The sequence below is a fragment of the Apiospora hydei genome (assembly GCF_038363865.1).
Source record: "Apiospora hydei strain CBS 114990 chromosome Unknown utg000002l_segment0_segment0, whole genome shotgun sequence".
Lineage (NCBI taxonomy): Eukaryota > Fungi > Ascomycota > Sordariomycetes > Amphisphaeriales > Apiosporaceae > Apiospora > Apiospora hydei.
The window spans coordinates 2,385,216-2,408,936 of NW_027117361.1; the positions used below are offsets into that span (position 1 = coordinate 2,385,216).

Genomic DNA, 23,721 nt, shown 5'->3' on the forward strand with positions numbered 1-23,721 from the left:
ATTGTCTGGTCTTCAATATGTGGAATTGTTTCCGGGTATGGAAGCTCGTGGCTGTCGTCAATATAAAATCCATGCAGGATGTCGGTGCTACTGTATGCGGCCAGAAGCAAGTCGGCTGGGGCTAGCTCTAGTGAACGGGAAGGTAGGATTTCGATATGCGGGACCTTTCCCCCAGGCGTCCAGGCGTCCAGTCGTCCAATCAAGCCCAATGCAGAGCAACATCACACATGCATCACACCAAACCCAAGAGTATAGTGCACGCCCGACTTTGAAGCACGTATTGATATGTCTGGTTGCAGCTAGATGTATGTGCGTGCCTATGTCCTGTCGTCTCACATTGTGCCTCCTCCTCCTCCAGTCCTATCGCTTCAATTCGATTTCTTTGATGGCTGTTAGCTGACGAGCTGGACCCGAACCACTCATGGCTAAGCTTTTCTTACACACTTCCTGACTTACATCGCATCGCGCCTGGGCTCCTGAACTCGCGAATTCCCTATAAGTAATCCTGCATCACGCGCCAAATATTGCGAGCTGTGCACCGGACGATATCGCTTTTGCTGGGTGTGGTCTGGTCCCAAATAGATAGACCACAGCAGAGAAGGGAGCCAAAATGGACAGTCGCCGACAGCTCTTCGGCGCGTCTCGTCTTGACCAGCCCTCTTTGCAGTCTTCTCGTCAACCTGGCAGTAACCCGTGGAATCAACTTGCCCCGTCCGATCCGTCTGCTACCTTGCCTCCAAGATGGGAACAAACCGGCCAAGGTCAGTGACACATATCCTTCACCTGCGTTCCTATTCTCTTTTGTCAAGTCCAAGACCCCCAACACAGCCAATCTATTTGGGCGATTACATCTCACCCACCTCGCTTCCATTCAAAGGGGTATTTCAACTCTTTTACAACTTTGTCACCATGCTCCTTTGAACACGTTGAAAATGTCGTCAATATCACGTCCTCGGGGAACATCTCTGCTTCTGCCTGCGTCCGCTGGCCAGCAGCAGCCTGAGGACACAGCAATATACCAAGACAATTGGAACCCCTCGGATCCTGCTGAATATGAACGGCTTCGTTTGGCGGGCTTGGTTCCTCGATTGCAACACTTCCATGATGTTGACAAAGAGAATCTTCCCCACTCATCCGAGGGCTCTGACCATACTGACGAGGATTTTGAAGATTCCGGCAACGAGGATGGTAGCGAAGAGGCAGAAGACCTGGAACGTGATCTCGACGAGAATGGCGAAGGGGCTGATGCCAACGCTGACGAGGAAGAGGGCGAGGAAGGAGAAGACGACGAAGAAGCACAGGAGGACGAGCTGCCCTTTAACGCCGCGGCGGTAGGCCTGAAGGAGATCAGTAACCTTGCCAGCTTCACCGTCAGCAGCTACAAACCAGGCTGCGGTGTCCGAGAGCTCCGCGACGATGATATTAATCTGTTTTGGCAGTAAGTTGATTTTCTTTTGCCGAACTGAACTGGGGTGCAGTTGCTGATCGCCCATCAGATCTGACGGCCCTCAACCACACCGTCTGAATATTCACTTCATCAAGCGCGTGGAGATTCGCGCCCTGCGACTATTTCTGGACTACGAGCTTGATGAAAGTTACACACCTACCAAGATCCAGATTACCGCCGGCACTGCCCCACATCTGACCATTCCGTTCAACACGATGGAGCTTAACACGCCTAAGGGATGGATAGATGTCCCCATTGCTGGCGCCGGTGGCGGCAAAGACGGGAACTCGTTGTGCTGTTTCTTCATCCGAATCATAGTGCTCGAGAACCACCAGAACGGCAAAGACACGCATATTCGCGGGATCAAAGTCTATGCTCTGGATGATAGTGCCACCACGGCCGAGAACAATCCCGTCGAGGACATGGCCGAGGCCATTGACGACTATGGAGGCCGAATGGGCCGGCGAAACGGTGATGGGCATGATCAAGACGCGGGCCGTAAACCTACAGCGAAGAAGTTCGTCCCTGGTGATGGAGGGCTGACCATACCATATTTCATGAGAGAGCCAGAGATCCGCTAAATGACACTCTGGAAGCTGGCGTTGCATTATGCACGAATCGACGATTGCATGGGCAACTGTACGATTAGTTTGGTGATTCTGATACCCTGTTTGCATTCTAGGGAAGCCTGCTACAGGACGAAGAGGGAAGATCCGGAAAAGCTTTGTCAAATTCACAATGAGCAGTAGCAAAGCAGCAATATATCATCTAGAACCAGTTTCCTTCCATTGTATGTCATGTTTTGTGCCGCCGTACCACAAGTCGTCGTTACCAAGCATTACCAAACATTGCGGCTTGTTCGTACCTACCTACATACCTTTTGCCGTATGCTACCGACTATTACTCATACCGTAGTGAATATCCTTTCTTCTTATCTGTTTTGGCATGACTTCTTATGTTATATGTGTTGACATTACAATCCTTGGAATAGGAGGTGGCCTGAGGTGTTGGAGGGGTGCCGGGTGGAACCCCAGCCGTTCTCCGCATCCCGGGATCAAATCTCCAATTCCCGCGCTCTGCTGGGACCGCTTGAAGCCTTTCCGTCAACATCCATCCATCCCAACAACGTCTGCTCCAAGAAGGAATATCGAGATGTCGGCATCTGATGCAACCGACACGGAAACCATGAGATCACCGTGTCAGCTGCCATCGAACCTGGTGTCCTACTTTACCCAAGCCCTGAAGACGTTTCAGCTATCCGGGACGACCTTCACCGTACTGTGCTCTGTCTCTTCGCCCTCCGCCTCCGCCTCCGCCACCACCCATAGTAACAATGGCACCCAAGTAGCAGCACCCATCCAGCCGAAGCAAGCGCCCAGGGCGCTGGTGGTGTTGGACTCGTCCTTCAACCCGCCCACGCTGGCGCACCAACGCATGGCCCTATCGGCGTTAGCGGACCAGCCGAAGCAGCAGCAGAATGCCACCCCGCGAGACTCGCGCGTCCTGCTGCTGCTTGCGATCAACAACGCAGACAAGGCACCCAAGCCCGCAGCGTTTCCCCAGAGGCTGGCCATGATGTACGTGTTCGCGCAGGATCTGCTCTCGGCTGCCCGGAGACAGAGGAATCGTCATCTTCATCCCGAAGCTGCCGTACCAGACCCGGGCAGCGGTATGGGTGCAGGGGCCGAGGAAGAGGACGTGGTAGATATCGCGGTCACGACGGAGCCCTACTTCCACTCCAAGAGCAACGCCATCGCCACAAGCGAGTTCTACAGCGGAGCCGCCGCAGCCACCGCCGCCGCCACCGCCGGGGAGGGAGTGATGATGGAGCAGATGTACCTGACGGGCTTCGACACGCTGATCCGCATCCTCGACGCCAAGTACTACCCCAACGACACGATGCGGCAGGCGCTGGACCCGTTCCTGTCGCAGTCGCGGCTGCGAGTCACCATGCGGACGGACGCGGACTGGGGCACCGCCGCGGACCAGCGGGCGTACCTGGCGGGGCTGCGGGGCGGCAAGCTCAAGGCGATGGGCGGGAGGCGGGAGTGGGCGGACAAGGTCGAGATGGTGGAAGGCCGCCGGGAGGGGAAGGGCGAGGACGTCATCAGCAGCACCAAGGTTCGGGCCGCCGTGCAGAGCGAGGACTGGCAAGCACTGCGGCGGCTCGTCAGTGACGGGGTCGGCGAGTGGGTGAAGACACAGGGGCTGTACAAGGAAGAGGTTTGAAGGATAGGTATTTGCATACATGCATCCAGGGCTCACGGCGACGGAGCGTACAACTAATGATTTATGAGATAATGCGTGTAGAGTCTGTATAACCTTCCAGCAACCCAATTGACTTCGAGGCTTTATTTACCACTTGGTATTAATGCTTTTACAAATATGGTACCAAGAAACCCAAGCAAGCGCTTTCTTGATCCAGGTCCCTAGACAGGGCAAACCATCGACAGCTGTTGACTTTGCCACATGATAAACCTTTACCTAGATAGCCAACCTACGAAAATAACCAATCAACCTACCAAGTCGAAAAATTGACGGCAAAGATGAAAATTGTTGGTCAACGTCAGCCTATCTGTGTTGAGTACCTACTTCACTGTCACCAGCAAATAGCATACTGCCAAGCCGATATTGTTACCTACCTACAACCCATTAGGCGAGAGCCCATCGGTATGTATAGACAATTTCTACACATAAAATCTGTACGTACAGACTGGACGTGCTAGGGCTTGTAGAAGATGGTTTGGGAAGAGAAGCTGTATGATCCCCAAGTCACAGGGGGATCATCCCTTAGAAAGATGCACCATCATTCCCTTGATGGTTGAGGCTGTATCCATGTTATTATGTGCGTGCCACCTCTGGATATCGTCTTGGTGTACGACCCCAAGTTCTATCACTCCATACATTTATTTTGGACATGGGAAAATTAGTGTATACAGCAAGACTGGGCACCCAAAAGATTCGAGGGTGTATTCAGCAAGATGACTATGTAGGTAGATTTTGGGTTCATATTCTACCTGGATGATGGGGTTCCTTGCCCGTCATCATGCGCAGTGGCTATTTTGCTCTCAAATGATGAGGCTGTCCAGCATGGCACTGAAGCAAGATATTGGAAGCCCACATGCAGGCAGGCACACATCACCTGTTTGACCCAAGTCGACTCCCAAGTTATGTCAAGATGTATGATGATCCATAGCACATAGCGGAATAATGCAGGTTCACATGCTCTTCACAAAGCTCTGCTGTTTGCTGCACATAATGCATCATGCCTAAGCTCAGTTACGGTGGCACTATCTGCAAGTATTCACAAGTCCATTCACTACCTATGTAGGATCTTCAGGGACCTCGGTCCGGACATTCGGTGAGCCAGGCAGCACCTTGTATTGAATGGAACCTGTTTACCAATGAAGTCATACCGTGGCAGATTTTCCTATCAAACTCCAAACACCTGCAGGCACTGGAAGGCTGGAAGGCTGGAAGGTGCATAGTGGGAGAGAAAAAAATCCACTGCGGTGAAAAAGTCAAGTCAATTTGGGCCAATCAGATTAATGTCCTGCTAAATCACACCCACCGGTAGGAGCCCCGGTGCCTGCCGCTGCCTTTTCTGGCCAATGAAAAAGAGAAAGGCACGGAAAAGGGCTTATTGGGAAAACCGAATTTTCACCTGGTTGGTGCCTGGGTTGCTCCCGTCCCCTACCGTCCCCTACCGGGCTTATGGAGCGGCTGATCTGGCGACCCCACAGGGCCCTTCTGGAAGGGTATAAATATCTGCCCTCCCTCCCTCTCTCTTGGGATTTCTTTTTCTTTTTCTCTTCATGTCGACAATACTCTAAAGAATCATTTCTATAGTTTTTGTCCCAATCTCTGTTTTCTCCAAAACAGCTACAGATCCGACCCTGGTTGATGATTCACATCCCCGCCGCCCTAGAGTGAAGAGGCTTTTTTTGCCATGGTTACCCTCCCAGGTTTCCAGATACTCTCGCCCCCTCCGCAAGGAGGGCGGTCGATGTGCCTTTCACGAGGCCTCGGCTGTATAGAGAGTGGTGATGATCTCAACCCCGATTTGTCATGGTCTGCCTTCGGGCGCGTGGCCGGGGTGGGCGGTGGTGGACGTCTGACAGGCGCGTTTTATTCTCTTTTTCATTGCTTGCCAGGGCTCGTCCTTGGCAGCGAGGAAGAAGATTTCTCGTCATTCCCTGCCGCCTCACATTTGCCCCACGTACAGCTTGTCAACGTTTTGACATTCCATGGCCATGATTTATTCTGCTGTGCCCAGGGTCGCTGCGAGATATGATGGCATGTGGAATACAGCCGAGATGGCATTTGTCCTGCCGGCCGAGGACCCTTCGCCGCTCCTTTTCTACTCTGATAAACACATTGGAAGTGGCTCATCATTAGGGTAGAAGTCACGTAATCAACCCAGTTGACTACATAGACACGCAAGTAATCTACCTGCTACGACCGGCTCAGGATGTTCGTAGGCACGCAATATCGTGGGTGAATAGATCACTTTTGTACGTACGGCTGGGGGTGTTGGCTTTTTACCAATATCATGGGCATCTAGTTACTCCATCTAGTTACTCCATGCCGATTTGCTATCCACTGGCCAACCGGTATCATCGACGTGTTGTTGTCGTAGTCGTAGGATAACCACTGTCATAGCTACGTACAGATTAGGATAAAACCCCAACGGTTATGGAGTTTGGGGTTCTGGCTGCTTATGACACACTTTATTACGTGAATGGGATTTATAAATCATAAACATCCTCGTAATTAGTGATAACGAAGGTGGAATCTAGGGAAAGCAACGCAACATAAGAGGTATTCTAATGGGATAAGAGTCCCGCACGCCCAAAATCGACTAAACAATACTCCTAATGGGATAACCAGATGTCCTTTCCGTACAATTACACCGTCGTGATGAGCTTGATGCGGTACCAACAAGCTCTGCATGTGAGCAGCACAACTGCTTCGTTTGAATATCATGATCCATCAACGCCTCCTTCCTGACTAGTATGCGACCCCCTTGGTGCTGTGCCCAATGGTTTTATAGGTCGTCCAGCCACCTGACTGAGCGTCGTAGGTGTCGAATCTGCTGGCAGTTGTGTCAAAGGCGTTATCTGTATAGCCGGAAAAGTAGAAGCCGGTTATAACAACCAGATACGTCAACAAGAGAATGCTTCCTTTGAAGTAGTTGCTCTTGCCTTCGCCGTACACGTAGCTGAGCAGAAACACGCAGAGGATAACGGTCACCATGTCCCACTGGGGGAACAACAGGCTAAACGTGTAGTGGGCGATATCAGGATCCTCGAGCGTCGGCAGGATAGGGTACACAGCGGAGAACAAGACGAGAGCAGGGATCTGAAGGAGGCAGACTTGGAGGGCGTATGCGGATCCGATTTCCATGGAGAGCGCAATGTTGCCGTTCATGGCGAAGGAGATGGCGTTCTGGTGACAAGCAAAGTTAGCGTCATCATATACGACCAGGAGGAGAGCAATCGTCTTCTTACCAGGAACTCTGTGGTATTCGGGACAAGGGCGAACAGAGTAATACCAAGGAACTTCTCGTCAATAGCAAAGTTTTGCAACACTACATCCACCGTGTCGACAAGGATCTCGGCGACAATGGCATAGAGAACTGTGGCTCCCATCAATATCACCGCACTCTTCATCCGACTCCAATTCGGTGCATCGTGGCCACCATGTGCTTGCGGGGTCTCTGCCGCATCTTCCATATCAGGGAAACCACTACTGCGCAGCGGCGCTGGGCGTGAACTGGCCGTATTACCAGCGTTCGAGCCGAGGGCGGAGGTGCGACGTGGAAGGCGTGCATCGCGAGCGGCAATAGCGGCTGCAGTGGCTGCGAGTTCGGTCACGCCCCGGATGAGATTGTTGTTCTCTTGCTCAGAGAAGCCAGGCACATGGACATTGGAGCGAATGCTTTCGTTGTCGCCTCCGTTGCCATGAGTCTTGGGCGGCACCATGTGAGGGGTCTGCATAGCACCATTAGGTGGAAGAACCCCCGAAGGTTGGCGTGAATGGTGGGCACTTGCTTGGCCTGATAGCCCAACTTGCCTCAAAGACTGTCCGAGGATACGCTTGTAGAGGTTGCTGTCCCGAATATCTGCTCCGGTGGCGTCGACGGTTCCGTGCTGCTCAGACAAGCGAGCCATATGAAGGTGCTCCTCGTTCTTCTTCTCCTCCACCTCCGTATTCCAGATAACGGCAGCGTGGGTCCTTAGGGTGAACCACAGTCCAGTGACATAGGACAAGAACAGGCAGGTGGCAGCCGCATAACAGTAAGGCCGAACCGCTTCGAGGTAGAATCGATCGTCAACCTTCGGGGTCTGAGAGAAATAGCAGCGACGGCAATCTCGATCCCTGTCTTTGCTTTCCATAGACGGGCGATAGTCGACACATTCCGTGCAGCTGAGCTCATGAGTGCCGTAAATTTGGTAGAACAAAGTAGGCCCAAAAGCAGCTACTACAGCGAAGAGAAGCATCGTCGAGGTGACGCCTGCAGACCTGGCATTGAACCGTTGTGTCTTGCGTTTAATAGCGCCAAAGCACATGGAGAGGCCGGGGAGAAAAAGAATACCTGCGAAGATGCTTCCAATAATGCTACCTTCGACAAGTGCCCCTTTGCCCTGGTTGAGGGCTACACAGTAGAGGAAGACCTCGACGATGGTGGAGAAGAAGGCGTTGATGGCGGCACCAAGACCCATAGAAGACTGAGCAGAGATGGACGCAACTGCCTGTCCAATGAAGTAGGCTAATGGGATAATGGACAACAAGCCAGCCACAAAAAGGAAGCCTGGCGACGTGATGAAGTTCTCGACATGCAAAACGCCCTCAAGAACAAGCCAGTCGAAGATAACGAAGACAACGACAGCCATGAGGTTGATGAGGAAGATGTTGGTACCATCAACGGTATACTTCCAGTATTTTGAGCCAACTGCTCGGTAGGTGCAGAGTAGAATAGAGGAGTGAGCACCTTCATTGTTGCGCGCCTGCGTTATGTCCGACTCGAAAGATAGTGCTAGAGGATGCCGCTTAAGATGATCAAAGAGGAGCATGGTGACCTTGCCCATCGGGATCCAGAAGACCAAAAACCAGCAAATGCCGGAGACGATAATCAGCGAAGGGCCAATAAGTCCGTAGAAGAAGATGAAGAAGATGACCCTGCCAATGTTCCATTGGCCTCGACCGAACATGCGCCTCTTCAGGCGGCGACCCTGCTCTTCGATCTCTGCATGGTGTGTATGCCGCCCAAGAAGGCTGTCGGTCTCACTGGGTTCCGAATCGATGCTTCTCCTAGACCGGCCAATGATTGATCGGCTGCTCTCTGGGCCGAAGAAGAGTCGACCATACTCGAGATCGCCATTCTGCCACTGCTCGTATTCGCTGATGCTTCTTCCCTCTCCTTGATCCTCATCCAGGTACGCCTCATCTTGCTCCAGTCGCACAAATTTGCCAAAAGGATAGCCCAAGTAGCCAGCCAAACCCCATAGCACACGTCCATACGCTCTCCCGCTGGGCGTGGCCGCAAACAGGAAGCATACGACCGCGCCAAGGGCAGCGATGAGGGCCATCCACCAACCGAAGGCAAGTGTCCATATCAAATTGAAGAACAACAGCCAGATACTAACATGGCCGCCTGGTGACGAATGGATGTCACCCTCTGCCGTCTTCTGGACAGATCGGTCCTTTTTGTACAAAGCGGGCTTCCATAACCGAATACCGAACGGATGCGTTTCGTTGATGGCCTGCTGCCGATCCTTCAGAGTAAAACTCTCTGCGTCGCTGAGGTCATCGTCGTCCTCGTTGCTATCGTCGACTGGCGTCTCGTCGTCTTCCGTATCGGGGTGATCAACTTCGGCCGAGGGATGTTCACTTGCATCCTGGTCCTCCTCGAAGCGTTCCTCTATGCCACTTTCGTCTGCTCCATCACTTCTGGTCGACTGCACTCGCGATAAGGCTGGGGCAGCCATGGTACGTCGTCGAAGAGTTGATGCTTGTCTGCCAGAGTCTGTATTATAAGGTGGTCGGGGCGCCGAGTAGCTCTGTGCCCTCTCTGCGGTAACTTCCTCGTCTACCTCGTCGACAGCGTCGTCGGTCGAAAATACTCCTCCTCGGTGAGGGGCCTGCGTGTTCGAAGAAGCGCGGCGCGGCATGGGAGGCTTCCTTGGACGAGCTCTGCCACGCTCTGGACCCAGCATCGGAGAGCGTAAGGGTTGTTGGGCACCGGTCCTCGTATGTGCGCGATCGTGGGCGGAAGCAGAATTGCTAACGGAGGTTGCGTCGCCCCCATAATATGCACTGCTGCCAGCAGGAGGAGGGGTTTGCAGAGTCCCTGCAGAAGTGGCATCGCATCCAGTTAGCCCATACATGACATCAGATGCACAGGGACCTGTTGACTCGGATCGTTGCGCTACAGGAGATTGAGTTTAGGGGACGCGACATACCATACGACGAAACATCAGGTCGTCTCCGCACCGTGTCTCCAGACTGATAGCTTTCGGACATCAAAGTGTCTTCTCTCGAAGGAGGCTCGGTGCGTGCGTGGCTTGGTCGAGTATCGGTAGGCGACTGAGAACCCGAGTCGCCCAGGTCGCGGGAAGGTGGATCCATGATGAACCGCGTTTCTGGTCCTGTCGTGTTGAGGCGAAATCCCGAGGGCCTGGGGCTGTAAACAAACCGCCGAGAGCTCAGCTATCAGGAGCAAGCCCCGGGGAATGTAAGACAGGCCTTTGGCTGTCTTGCCAAATGATTCAACGGGGAACCGAAAGGGAGGGAGGAGGGAAAGAGGGAGAAAAAAAACCACACGAAATTATTTATATGTAGGTCCCCGCTTCGAATGAATATGTACGTTGCAATCGGCAAGGATCGTAAAGTCAGTACCTGGTCCCGGTGCGTCGAAACGCAGGATAGTAGGATGAGAAACGAAGCAAATCAACACCAGGAAGATGTGAAGCTTGGGGAGTCAAGGCCGGGTAATAGGAAGTAAGCAATGTTTGTTTGGTACGGGCTTGGGGAGAAAGGACTGGAGGGCTGGCTACGGGAAAGGAAGATAGATTGATGGATGTAGGTTGGTACAAGATTACAGAATAGCGGGAGCCAAGACAGCAACACAGAAACCCAAGCCTGCTCTTTCTTCCGTACGTCTATCGGTCTGTCTGTTTATATGCCTGTCTGTCATTTCCTTCTAGCAGTACCTATGAAATGCGCCATCTTGGCAATAGCATTGCGCGTAGAACCCGACCTCATGCAGCACGACATTGCTGACGGCGCTGTCATGGCCTCTCGACCGACTGAATCGCAACTGCTCCTCGTGATTTATCTACGGCGGAAGGGTATCATCTGCAACTGTTTGCGATGCAGCCTGATCCCTGTCTATTCTTGGCCCTTCGAGGTGGACTCGGCGGGGCGCTTCCATGCGCCGATTTAGTATTCTGGATACTTATTCTGGGCCAGTGTCTGGGCCATCAAGCCATCTACACCGTTCATCGCTATCCCGTCCTGATATTATGATAAGATGCACGAGGAGGCTTCTCTTTTTAAGTGGATGCATTGGAAGATGCTTTGCGTGGTATTTGACTTTGCTAGATTGATTTCCCCAGATGGTGCCGTTGACCCAGATGGCCGTATGTGCCCAAGGTCCCAGTCATTTCAGTCATCGCGTACATGACATCGTCTACCAGAAAAACCCGATGGGATGCTAATACTGCAGTGCATCTGGTGCTCGGGCACGCCTGATCAGAGTTGGGCTGAACGGATAACTGCAAACGGTTACACGATGGGGCATCCCCTCCCTCCTCTACGAATAGGATTCGTAAGCACGCTTCGTGGGAGTTCTCTTAGTTGGTAGCTCTAGAACAGGTGACTTCACTGTGCATTCAACACACCGAGAGACTGCAAATACCAACGGCGCCAAGCCGAGTCGGCCCACTCTCTTGCATCCCTGGGCTCTTGATAAACGGATTGCGGTATTGTTTGCTCGGTTGCAAGGGCAGATAGACTCTCCTCGAAACCTCACTAACCAATCGCCTCGGAAGTCTGAAGTCTGTCTTGTTTGGATTGTGGAAGGCTATCGCGGCTCCCGAGATCTCTTGGGAGTGCTACTGTAACTGCATCCGCTTTGCCTGAATGGGCAGGCCGGGCCATCGGGGTTACCTCTGTCGCCGGCTTTCGTGAGGCTGATGTCGTAGTACAGCCCGATCCCTGAATTATTCCAATGGAATTAATCGATGCGATTTGTTTCATGATTGTTCACAAGAACCAGCTGTGGTATCAGGAACCGTTGAGGTAGGCGTTTCTGCCACGGCTGTTCATACGGTTATGACAGTGGTAATCTAGCTATTCAAGTGCCCCATGGACGACTTTCCATTGGAATAATACACTATGTACATTATGTACTTACCTCTTTTCAATCCATTGAATAACATGTGCAATTGATGTGTGATGTTTCACTATGTATGTACTGAATGTACCAAAATCCTATTGGCAGCCGAGCTTATCTTCCAGCCACATACGCCACATGTTCTAGCCACATGCATTGCACTAGCAATCGATGGGGACCCGAGCTTCTTAGGTAAGCAGTTGCTCAATGAGCTGTTGTCGCCATCGTCGTCACAGCCTGAGCCTAGCAGCTACCACGCCCATCTGCCATCGGCATCAACAACAGCAACGATCCGACCGAAACCCTTTCATTTTACTCAACTGCCAGTCTCGTAGAATTGCACCGCACACCACACAATCTCTGATATCTGTCGGACATATCAGACTCCCCCGGAGCTGCCAGCAACCATGGCTCTGGACAACTACTATGCCAACAAGATCGAGGCCATGAAGCTCGAGATCCTCAAGGGTCAAGCCGTCCTGCGCCGTCTAGAAGCCCAACGCAATGACTACAACTCGAGAGTGCGGTTATTAAGAGAAGAGCTCGGCTTGTTACAGCAGCCTGGCTCTTACGTGGGCGAGGTCGTCAAGGTGATGGGTACCAAGAAGGTGCTGGTCAAGGTCCATCCCGAGGGCAAATACGGTACAGCGCGCAAAACTGAACATCACTATCATTGCATACCGTGCTGACAAGATCGATTTCTAGTTGTCGACGTCTCCGACTCCGTGGATATCGCAAAGCTCACAGTAGGCAAGCGGGTGACGCTGCTGTCCGACTCATACAAACTGGAGAAGATCCTCCCGTCCTCGGTCGATCCTCTGGTGTCCCTCATGATGGTGGAGAAGGTTCCCGACAGCACCTACGACATGATTGGTGGTCTCGATCAGCAGATCAAGGAGATCAAGGAAGTCATCGAGCTGGGTCTCAAGCACCCGGAGCTCTTCGAATCGCTCGGTATTGCGCAACCCAAGGGTGTCCTGCTCTACGGGCCTCCGGGTACGGGAAAGACGTTGCTGGCCCGAGCCGTTGCCCACCACACAGACTGCAAGTTCATTCGAGTATCCGGTTCCGAGCTGGTGCAAAAGTACATCGGTGAGGGTTCCCGCATGGTGCGTGAGCTGTTCGTCATGGCCCGTGAGCATGCCCCCTCCATCATCTTCATGGATGAGATCGATTCCATCGGTTCTTCCCGTGTCGAAGGCTCGTCGGGTGGTGATTCCGAAGTTCAGCGCACAATGTTGGAGCTGCTCAACCAGCTGGACGGATTCGAGCCCACCAAGAACATCAAAGTCATCATGGCAACCAACCGTCTAGACATTCTGGACCCCGCTCTGCTGCGACCCGGTCGTATCGACAGAAAGATCGAGTTCCCGCCGCCAAGCGTGGAGGCGCGTGCCGACATTCTGCGCATCCACAGTCGCAAAATGAACCTGACCCGTGGCATCAACCTGACCAAGATTGCCGAGAAGATGAACGGATGCTCGGGTGCTGAGTTGAAGGGTGTGTGTACCGAGGCCGGTATGTACGCGCTGAGAGAGCGGCGAGTACATGTTACGCAGGAGGACTTCGAGCTGGCAACGGCCAAGATCCTGAACAAGCACGACGACAAAGAGGTGTCGCTCCAAAAGTTCTGGAAGTAAGCTATGGGGTTTGGTTCACATTGGAACGGAGGCGACCTGTCTGTTTGCCACATGCACCATGTATAATTATTAGAGATGACCACGGCCGAGCCATATGGGGATTGACCGGCTTCGTCAATCAAAAGAGCTATGCAGTTGACGTCGTCCCAATTGATAATGACCATGGACCTTAAAAGTTATGCCTATTTGTGTATAGTTGACACTGTCAGTCCTGCAAATACCTGGTAGGGGAATGCCACAGGATCAAGAAGCTGTTCATCATGGTTTGCAACTTGCTGAATATACCAAGCACACCTACAGAGCCCAATCATCCTTTCGATCCGAGTAAGAGCTGGTCTGTGTATGTAGTCAACCAAGTACTTGCCTCGTCAGTCTACCAGGCCATCTATAAAGGGGCAGAGGATTGGTCCAGCCTCTTGAGAGCCAACTGCTGCGTGCTAGTTTCTATGCAACCATAGCCCAACTGCGTAGTCAAGGGGGTGTTCACCATGTGCGCCCTTCTGCAATTCGTTCGAAACGAAGATACGTCAAAACATATTCAGGGATCGTTTAACATGCCTGGTGTCACATTGAACCAGAAAGAAAGTATAGCAATTTAATCTCAGTTGCTTGGTTGGTATCTACAATATCCGACCACCTCTTTCTCCGACGACCACAGTGATGATAATGATGCATAAATAGCTCATTTTCATTACAAGCATGCTAGGAGCCTAGCGAGCCATGTGGAAGTGCTGTTGCACACGTGCGCATACAAGCACATGCACTATCTCGCTTTCTCTCAGCTCGAAGCCCAAGCCATGTGATGATATGATTACTTTATCCATTGAACGCCATCCAAAACATCATCAGTCGTCCCGTCGCACTCCGTAACGCTGCGAAGTGGATGTTCGTATGCTACCTGTGTACAGATGCCAAAAAGGCCCCGTTGTTCTTCTATTTATCGTTCATCCTCGGAATGGGGAGATATGCAAATTCAGAAGAGTATTTGTTGCAGGCCCCTTCGTTACGTTCCCTTCTCTCTTTGTCCAGCCCCTTCATCCCTAAAGCTCAATCGATGACGCCCCCTCCAACCACCAACCATACTTAACTACCTCCTGGTCGGAGCCTCACTCTCACTCCGGATATGGCCCCTTTTCCCGTTGGCTGTCTGGCTACTCCTCTCTTGAAGCCTCCAGATCCACTCGACAATGGTCTCATAGCAAAGCACAAATTGTCGTAGACTTTGCACCATACTTAGTCTCTGGCTCCTGAAGTCCTCCACGGTCCTCGCAATCAGATCAATCGAGTTATTGCCGACCCAACTGAGGTCTAGAGCTGTGTCGTTACCGTTGTTCGGTCCACTGCTGTTTTGGGCTGCAGGAGTTCGGGCCGATGTGTGTGGTGCGGTCATGCCGTCCATGTTGATGTCGCCGTCATTATCTTTCCTCTTGTTTGCCGACAACGATGCAATTCTCTCGCGCTTAAGCATGTCAATCACGCTGTCGACTGTACAGAATGTTCCAGTGCGGCCACATCCAGCTGAGCAATGAACGAGCATGGGCCGCGGATTGCTTTCGGACTCTGGCTCGTCGTACCAGTTGGGCGTAACACCTCGTTCAGTAGCGACAGACGCAGCGATGGTATTAGCATCAACCGGAAGGGCCGCGCGCTGCATGACGTTGGCCAGTTCCACGAGGGCGAGAAGGTGTGATGGCTGAGCCGGCACGCCGAAGTCTGGCCACGACGGGTAGTGAAGGTGCGTAACCTCCCGCATCGGTGCGAACGGATGAGCAGAGTGAGACATGGCAAATTTGCGAATAACCACAAATGGCGTCTCGGCTTGCGCCGGCGCCGGCGGAGCAGGGTTAGACGAACCCAGGGCTGTCGCTGTGTTGGCACGGCGGCGCCCAGCCTCTGCTTGACTCGCCGCGGCTGCAGGCGTAGTTTTATGTTTATCGATGTCCAGAGACACCTTCTTCTCCGACAATGGTCTTAACTTGACAGGACCGTACTCTCTGTCGTTCCAGTAAGGATGACATTTCAGCTGCCCGCCCTCCGATTCTGCGGTAAGCATGACGATAACTCGAACATCCTGATCCCAAATGACCGACCAGAAATCCTGTAAAGACAAAGTCAGCGAACATTCTCGATACTGCTGGGCCGAGGAATGTAAATACCTCAAAAGTGGCTGGAAGAGGCCCTTGGGATGCAATATAGCGTTTCTTGCTTCGTGTAGCTTGGACGTGGCTGGCATTGATGTAGTCGCAAGATCCCGCTGGTTTGCCTGAAAGGACCACACGAGCATGATCAAACGGAAGGATATCTTTATAACGGTTCTTTACTCCCTTCTCGATACCGGAGAGCGAGACACTCGCATTCGCTTTACTGGGAGAGGCAGCGTTGAAAGCGGAATATGCTTCCTTCATACGAGCCTGCTCTTCCCGTTCTATCTTCAAGAATTTGTCCGAGACAGTCTTTCCATGATCCGATTTGGCAGCAGCGTCACGTAACCACTGCGGCAGAGAGTCGGCATCAATACTCGCAGGCACGGCGACTTCCATCTGGCCAACACCATCGGCAAGGTCCATGTTCTGTCTAATGTTGCCGAAGAAGGGGTTCGCGCCGTTTGAGGCGGTGGGGAGCGTGACACCTCCAATGACGGGGGGCAAATGTAGGTCGTCCTCCGTCGTTGGAGGCAACAGGTCGGCCGGCTCTTTCAGCGGCCGAACGACGGTCGACCCAGTCAGGATAGGCCGACGCAAAAGCGTTGAAACCGCCCCTCAAGAGATACGCGTTCTCTGTAAAGGATTCGGCAGTAAACTTTTTAAACATATTGATCGCGGATAACGCATCACGCTTCTCAGAAGAAGAAGCATCATAGATGATGAGGTGCTTCACGCTTCGCCATTGCGAAAACTTCTCCTGGTCCTCCTCTGTCTGCAATGTTTTCTGCAGCTTCTCAAGATTGAAAGTGGCTCGCTTCAATAAAGTAGTAGGAATGCACAGGTTCAATGCTCCTTCGATTCTTGATTGTGCATAGTTCGTAGATACTCGCACATCCAATAGTAAATAGTCACTTTTAGGTATGTTCTCAAGAATGTCTTTGAGCTGACTTGGCATCAGCAGGCTCGGCCCAGCTCCAGCAAGCGCTGACGGCAAGGTTTCCGAGCGAGGATGCGAAAGACCTGGAGAAGCAAGGTCTGCCTTGTGCTGAGGGGAGTGAAAGCCGCGGGTGGGCATCTTCTACTTTGGAGAGGTTGGAGCGCCTCATCGGTGCAAAAGGAGACTCGGTTTGCGCTGGAGAGGCGTGCGTAGGCATGTCGAAGAACGAAGGCGCATTCAGAGAGATCTCTGAGTTCCGCTTGGAGTCCGAGGAGACGTAGGCGGAGTCGTGCAAGCTCTCCGAGTCAATATCCATGCGGCTGCCAGTGGTCTCGCGGGAGCGGCCCAAGGGAGGCCGCGTCACTTCAAGTTCACTCTGATTGGTCGCTCGTCGTGGGGCAGCCTGGGCCTCAACGAGGTCGGCGGCTGCATAGGAGCGAACTGGGCGCTGCCAAGACTGAAAGAATTTCCTCTGTTGAGGTCGGCCTGGCGCCTGAACGCCTCGAAGTCGGGGTTGGCATCGAGAGGCACTTGCTTGGGGATCGCGGCCCCGAACGATTTGACGGACGAGGTAGGCGGGCTCCAGTTCTCTCGGGGCAGAACGGCCGAGTCCCGCGGGTCGGCAGCAGGGTCGATGTTGAGCCCGAAATAATTCGGGCTGGGCGATCGCACATCGGTGGGTACGGCCGGCGAAAGTTTGCTCGACGACGGTGGGTAAGGTTGGCCGACCGAGTGCGGCATGCGCGGTGAGGTCATTGGTGTGGTAGTGGACCTATTTGTGCGAAAAGATTGCGAGTTAGACTGCGAGTGGCGAGAATGGTGCGAGTGGTGAGAGTGAGACGAGCTCATCGGCTGCCTCGACGACGTCTTCATGGTATAATGCGAAGTGGGTGATTTCGTCGTCGTCGTCGTGCTCGTTGCGCTGCGATCGTGGTTGATGGTATTTGTTGGGTTGGGCGCCATTACTTCCCCAAATGATAACTGTTCCGTTTCTCTTTCTTTCCTTCCCCCGAAATCTCCTGACGTCAGAAGAGAAAGAAAAGAAGAAAAAAAGGTCGCTTGTGACCTGCCGTCTACTTCAGACTAGACATGGTGATGATGCTAGTAGTACTTCCAGTTGTCGGTCTATTGATGAATGGGAGTTGTGATGCCCGCCGGAACTTTCTGTCCTCGGAAAGAATAGGGAACTGCACCGTCAATACTAGCGATGAACCAAAATGGCGATTTGTGGCCTGCGTGACTATTCCCAGAGTCAGAGGGGGCAGAAGAAAAGGTGGTGGTGAATAGATGGTGGTTGTTGTAGTAGTAGTAGAGCAACTAAAAGTAAAGAAGGTCTAGTTGAGCAGCTAGGACGTGAGCGAGCAAGGCAAAAGGTATGGTAAATGTACTTTATTCCCGAATCAAGTGGCCACAGAAGCTCAGCTCCTTATGGAAACAGCGGCACAGGGTCGAAACACGAAAAGAGGGGGAAAGAAGGGTCTATCAGAAGACCCTGAGATTCCATGCGGTCTGGGCCTGGGCGATCTTCCTGGCAACCCTGGCAATTGCGTAGGGGCTGACTCCGGCGTGAGGAGGGTGGGATCACTGGAATGGGGAGACGGGCTTGAGTTTTGTTGAAAATAGCGAGAATAGGAAAGGGGGGGTGTTGAAAGACAGATTAGAAACATGGGAAATCCAGAGAGAAGCAGATGTCATACATGAACAAGAGATGGAGTCCTTGAGCCCTGATTCGCCGGCTCAAGGGCTCTGGGCGGAGCTGAACGAGGGTGGTAAGGATCTACAAATAAACGGCGCAATGCATCGAGAGAACAAGGCACAGGGGTCAATTGCGTGACGGGTTTCTGGGAAGTAGTGCTACATGGGACGGCGGTATTTAGCTAGCCTGCGCCAGCAAGCCAGCACGGCCAGCAGGCCAGGTCATCGTGACAGGAAAGCTGTTGCATCTAGCCGTGGGGGGAGGAGCAAGGCCCGTGGGCAATGGGCAATGGGCAATGGGCAATGGGCAATGGGGCCACCACCCTCACCATCTCACCGAAGTCCGCAGCGCTACTACTATTCTGCCTGCTCTACTGTATCTCCATCACGGCGATTGATTCAGTCTGGAATGAGCCCCGGCTGCCCCATGAGTCGCGAGGATGCCGGAAGTATCTCGACTCTAGACTGCTAGAATGCCTGCATGCCTGCCGAATGCAGAAGCTGAGGTCGAGTTCGGTAGGCGGCAAACTATGACGCAGTTTGGACCCTGGAAAGCTTGCCTTTGAATGATGTGTCAGGCATACAGTACACACAACCCTATCATGTCGGGCCAAAAAGGATCGATGGCAGTCAGCAAAGCACAAAGACGTACTACCTAGGTACGATGTACATGTAGGCAGTCGATAGTCATCACGTTGTTTATTCGGCCACTTCCTTCCCTCTAGACCGCATATTCGGGCTTTTGTTGCGGTGCCTCCGACAATATCGCAAGAGGAACCCTAACGTTATGTCATATCAATTCTCTCTTTCTTTTCTGGATGACATGTTTCATTAGTATGTGCAGGCATGGGAAGTCCGAGAGGGACAACCTGTGCCTGGCACTTGGGATATTTCCTTGCAGCAGGCGACAAGCTCCAGGGGGGGACGCTGTTTAATCAATCGAGCATCATTACAGCATCCTAGTCGTGTTATCGGGCAACGCCCGTTAGTCTAGCACCAACTCTACGCATCCAGACACTTTGTCAGGGCGTGCCAATTGCTTGTCAAGCCATGCCGGCGTTTCTTTGGCATTGCAGCCGAGAGCCACAGGCAGACAGGCTTGTGCCTACATCATTTACGGCCCAGCTATTCTTCTTAGCCGGGGCAGATTTTGCTGGTGGGCGAGATTCGATCATTCCGGTACACTGGGTGTTCCCTGAGACTGATGTCACAGTTCACTCGCAAAACGACAAATAAAGAAGTGGCAATCCGCAAAGGAATCAGATGAACACATCGAAGGGGACTGTAGCGCAGTACGTACTTTCTACATAACATGCATCAATTCAACCCATCAATTAAAGATAGCTCCGTACCGGCCGGCTCGCAGTCAACTACCCCTTGCCGACGGCGAGGGGCACAATTAAGGCAACGCGATAAATCCGAACAGTTCGATATGGAATAGCAACCCGTCAACAGCAACATGCAGGCAGGACCCCCCCACGCATGAGGCTTGGCCAGACCTACATACTCAACACGCCGAAAGCTTCGATAGCAGCAGCGGCTGGGACGGCTGTTTATTTTTTTCAAGTCTTTTTTGAATGTGGAATAAAAAGCAAGCAGGCAAGTAACAAGACTTGCTCTTTGGTTGATCGACGGTCAGCAACCCTCCTTGAGCCTCTCACAAAGACCCCTTGACCATGTATGTTTGCCATCGCATTCGAGTTTTGCAAACCAACCAACGACGATCTACGTAACCATATCGACCTACCCCTCTCGGTAGGCAGACAGGGAGCGTTGCACATCTTCAGGTGAGGACTAGCCCAAGCTGGCCGTATAACTGCGGATCTTTCCCGATGCGTGTGGAAAGTTGAGAGAAGTATGCAGGTATGCTTTCTCATCCTCAGGTAAGTAGTCAGACTCCCCACATCTAGGCGGCCACATTTTGTCTAGGCCCTCTCAAGCCGATCAGTCTTGAAACAGAGGCTGAGACAGTCCCTATTGTATGCTGCCGCCTCATTTTTATCTCCCTCTCATCTTCAACCTTCTCTCAAGCTTACAAGCCCTGCAAAGAACGGAAGAAAGAAAGAAAGAAAAGGTCTGTAAGGAGACACCCGATTTTGTCGGCCATTTCAAACATCTACTGCCCCGAGCAGAGAATTTGTTCTAAGGCTGACACCCGGCTCTAGCGTCCGCGTAGCACGTGTCGGGCAGGTAATAACTCCATCTCCATGCTTCCCGATCCTTCAGAGATACATCACGACCACGTCACAGTTTGCATGCTTGGTTAAGTACCTATCCAACCCTTCCGGGTATAATTGAATGGTTGGGCGGTGTGGACATTGCACCCCGTATCTCCGGCGATGGAGGGGTACGTGCGCTCTTGGCCTTTGGTAACGAGAGGGCCTGGGCCTCGCCGATTAATTGATCGTCATCCAAAAAAATCCGTGGCTATCATTCCGCAACGTGTTGACGGCTTGACTGACGGAAGACAATGCATAGTACCTAGAGGATGATCCTCATATGTTCCCAACACACACACACACCTGGACTATTGGCGCCCAGGCAGCCAAGTGTGTAGTCGGCTCATTCCAAATCCGCAATACGAGAAGCGACACAGTCTGAAGGGAGACTGCGTCGGCCATCCTCCCCCAGCCCCCACCGATTTGCCTATGCTTGAGCATGGGATTCAGGTGCGCGAGACGGTGATTCCCATCATCTTTATCGCCACACTCATCCAGGTCACGCAGCATATCTCTCATTTCGTCCGTCTAGGTTTGGTTATCTCCTCTCCCCTGCTCCCGCTGTCTTCCTTCAAACGATGTAGTCTGTACACTCTATTACTGAAAGGGGAAAATGCCACAGCCGGACTCTCTACAATTTGTTGCCGTTCCACTGGAAGTCCTCCGGAGGAATCCGGAGGAAAGGATTTTGGGGAGGCTTTCCTCCGCCATGCATGCACGGATAGCAGCAGTGTCCTCGAATCGTGCATACTCAAGAGACCGTGCCGGATACCTGCGTATGCGGGGGGTTTATCGCGTGCCTATTCCTATGCTGTCTCGTATGCAAGGTCGAGGTCTAGTCTAGCCGGTTGATTTACGACAGCAGTTGGCCAATCCGCTTTGCGAACCCAAGCGAAGTGTGGCCTACCCGGTGTTAGCACGTAGCTAGCTATCGGCCAACGGGGATAAATAAGGAAACATGTTGTATTGAAGAGCGTGGGCGGCCAAGCAAGGATTGGCTGACCGGCTGCGAGCAGCTCGCCAATGACCACCGGGCTTGTTGCTAACGCCATATTGCCCCAACCCGAAATGCTCGAATATTGGTGCTCACTCTACATGTGGGAAAGATGGCTGTTAGCATAGACGAGGGCTGCAACATTTCTAGACGCATAATGGAAAAGGGCTAGTCGCATTCGACTATTGTTAGCGAGTGTCCTAAGCCCTAGGAAGACTATCGGCGAAATATCAAGGCAGTTAGAAAGAAAGACGTGGGACGAGGCAGTCGGCCCACCATCGTAAGTCCGGACTGCGACGTTGAGTCCTGCGCTACAATATGTCCTTTGGACGTCGGAATTACTCGCCAATGTGTCGACATCGGGTATATCTATGGGCTCCCCGATTGCAAACACCGCCTCGGGGATTTTTTCTGGAAGCAAGTGATCGATGCTGTTTCATCGTCAGCGCCGGACAGCTCAGCTGAGTGGAGCCCTCGCTCTCTCGGGATCGAAGAGAGCAATAAACAGTCAATTCCTCTCGGCCCTATTCACGCGGCCTCTCTGGCATAAACCTGCACTGGCACCCAACGAAGAACATGATGCGTTCCTTGGGCCGTTTCTCAGCCTTGGTCGAATCATTGTGACGGGTCTCGTGTTGGCCAGGCACGGGACTGCGTAGCATCGCCCAGAAGATGAGGCTTCCTCCGTCCTAGCTGGCGTTCGCCTTGCATGCTTTGCCAGACTCGGCCTCACGCCGTCGCCATTCAGGATTTCGATTTTCCAGTCCAGGTATCGCGGGCTTCCGGTTGTGAATGTTGAACGAGGAAAGACCCGGACAGTGATGCTGAGAATACAGGGAGGGCAAAATAACAACACCCACGCTCATGCTTTGCTATGTGGGTGGGTGGCTGCCTCTTGCTTTCTGAGAAGCAGGGCTCTCAACGGATATTGTGCCATCCTGAGAAAGGCCCTTAGCTTGAGTTCCAGGTCAGCTCGCTCTACTTCATAGGTGGTATGAGCGAGCAAGGGAGAACTTTCAACAAGGTCGGTTGGTCCGAGTCGCCATGCCACGACGTGCTGCCATAGGTGTAGCCAGTCTCTTCCGTACGGAAGGTTTCTTGCCTTGAGATGGCGTGCGCAGAAGAACCCAAACAACCTCTGGCCCCTCGCGTCGACAATAATACCGTGGAATTCTTCGTTTCGAAGCTCTACCGGTACTCATCCCGCTGAATATATCGCCAGAGACCGCTCCACAACCTGAGTTGGTTCTTGACATCGATTGTTCTCGAGGCACCACGCATAACCAATGCTGCGAAAGAGCCGGCACCACGCTGAGATACGTGACCCCCACCGTGGCAAGGCTCTATCGGAGGACCGCAGCTGACGTATCTCCCTGAAGATCTCGGGTGGTCATTCCTGATCTGACGGTCGGTGGTAGCTAATTCGCACATAGTGTGAGAAAAGCGGTCACTGTTGGTAAACTTGATCGAACATCAAAGGAGTGCTGCTATGCACCAAATGCGAAAGCTCTGTGATGACAGCTGGGGACTGGCATCTGGACTCATCCCTGAGCTCCAATGATGAGACCAGAAGAAATCAATTACCACGAATAGTACCTAGTAACTACCTAGTACAACTCATGTTGATGTGGTGAGTGAAGGTTCTGTTCATCGACAATCACACCCAATAAACTTACATGGCTCTAAAAGGTCACAACCTCCATGTTATAAAACTTACTGTGCTGCGCTTGCGTTACTGACCATACTCGCCCGGTAGTGATGTGACAGGGTATAGCAACTGAACCTTACATACTTTGCCTGCTCTATACTCCAGAGAATGCATATTTCCAAGCGGAGTGTTGTCGTTGTTGGTGTCAGCACGATAAACATCGAGGAGCATTCAGTCCCAATTAGACATGTCTCCAAGAAACGTCCTGCGCTTCCTCCTTTCTCTTTTACATTCGTATATCCGATGGTCTTGAGGAAGACTACTCGTCTTGGCTGCCTGTTATATTCGGGACCCAATCGACATTATGATGCCATTAGAGCAGTCTCAGGCGCAGTTCCTGGTTACCTGTCCGTTTAATTCTAACTAATGTTATTCTTGGAGCATATAAGACAGTCATGGGGGCTCCTGAATAGTGCAGGACATCTATTATGGGTAGGTAACAGCTCACTACGGCCGACCCCCTTTAATTCACGGACATAGTATGCCGTTCTGCGCTCTACCAGGACAGAACATCAGATATTCGCGAGACTTGGATAAC

The 23,721-nt window shown here is 52.5% G+C and overlaps 5 protein-coding genes across 5 annotated transcripts; 3 read left to right on the top strand and 2 right to left on the bottom strand.

Moving 5' to 3' along the window:
* Positions 1–932: 932 nt before the first annotated feature.
* PG997_000772 (anaphase-promoting complex- subunit 10-domain-containing protein) lies at positions 933–2,028 on the top strand (the record flags this gene model as incomplete). Its single annotated transcript, XM_066805087.1, has 2 exons — positions 933–1,438; positions 1,497–2,028. 2 exons carry the CDS (start codon positions 933–935, stop codon positions 2,026–2,028), a joined length of 1,038 nt encoding a protein of 345 aa, XP_066674860.1.
* A 571-nt stretch (positions 2,029–2,599) lies between these two features.
* On the top strand, positions 2,600–3,676 carry PG997_000773 (Nucleotidylyl transferase; the record flags this gene model as incomplete). The annotated part of the gene is made up of 1 exon (XM_066805088.1): positions 2,600–3,676. The coding sequence occupies one exon, from the start codon at positions 2,600–2,602 to the stop codon at positions 3,674–3,676; it is 1,077 nt and encodes a 358-aa protein (XP_066674861.1).
* Positions 3,677–6,457: 2,781 nt separating this feature from the next.
* Positions 6,458–10,078, bottom strand: PG997_000774 (sodium/calcium exchanger protein; the record flags this gene model as incomplete). Its single annotated transcript, XM_066805089.1, has 3 exons — positions 6,458–6,895; positions 6,958–9,800; positions 9,913–10,078. 3 exons carry the CDS (start codon positions 10,076–10,078, stop codon positions 6,458–6,460), a joined length of 3,447 nt encoding a protein of 1,148 aa, XP_066674862.1.
* Positions 10,079–12,253: 2,175 nt separating this feature from the next.
* Positions 12,254–13,486, top strand: PG997_000775 (26S protease regulatory subunit 8; the record flags this gene model as incomplete). Its single annotated transcript, XM_066805090.1, has 2 exons — positions 12,254–12,488; positions 12,552–13,486. The coding sequence occupies 2 exons, from the start codon at positions 12,254–12,256 to the stop codon at positions 13,484–13,486; spliced, it is 1,170 nt and encodes a 389-aa protein (XP_066674863.1).
* A 1,087-nt stretch (positions 13,487–14,573) lies between these two features.
* Positions 14,574–17,530, bottom strand: PG997_000776 (uncharacterized protein; the record flags this gene model as incomplete). The annotated part of the gene is given in 5 exon segments (XM_066805091.1): positions 14,574–15,584; positions 15,643–16,115; positions 16,126–16,577; positions 16,651–17,008; positions 17,026–17,530. The coding sequence occupies 5 exon segments, from the start codon at positions 17,528–17,530 to the stop codon at positions 14,574–14,576; spliced, it is 2,799 nt and encodes a 932-aa protein (XP_066674864.1).
* Positions 17,531–23,721: the final 6,191 nt, after the last annotated feature.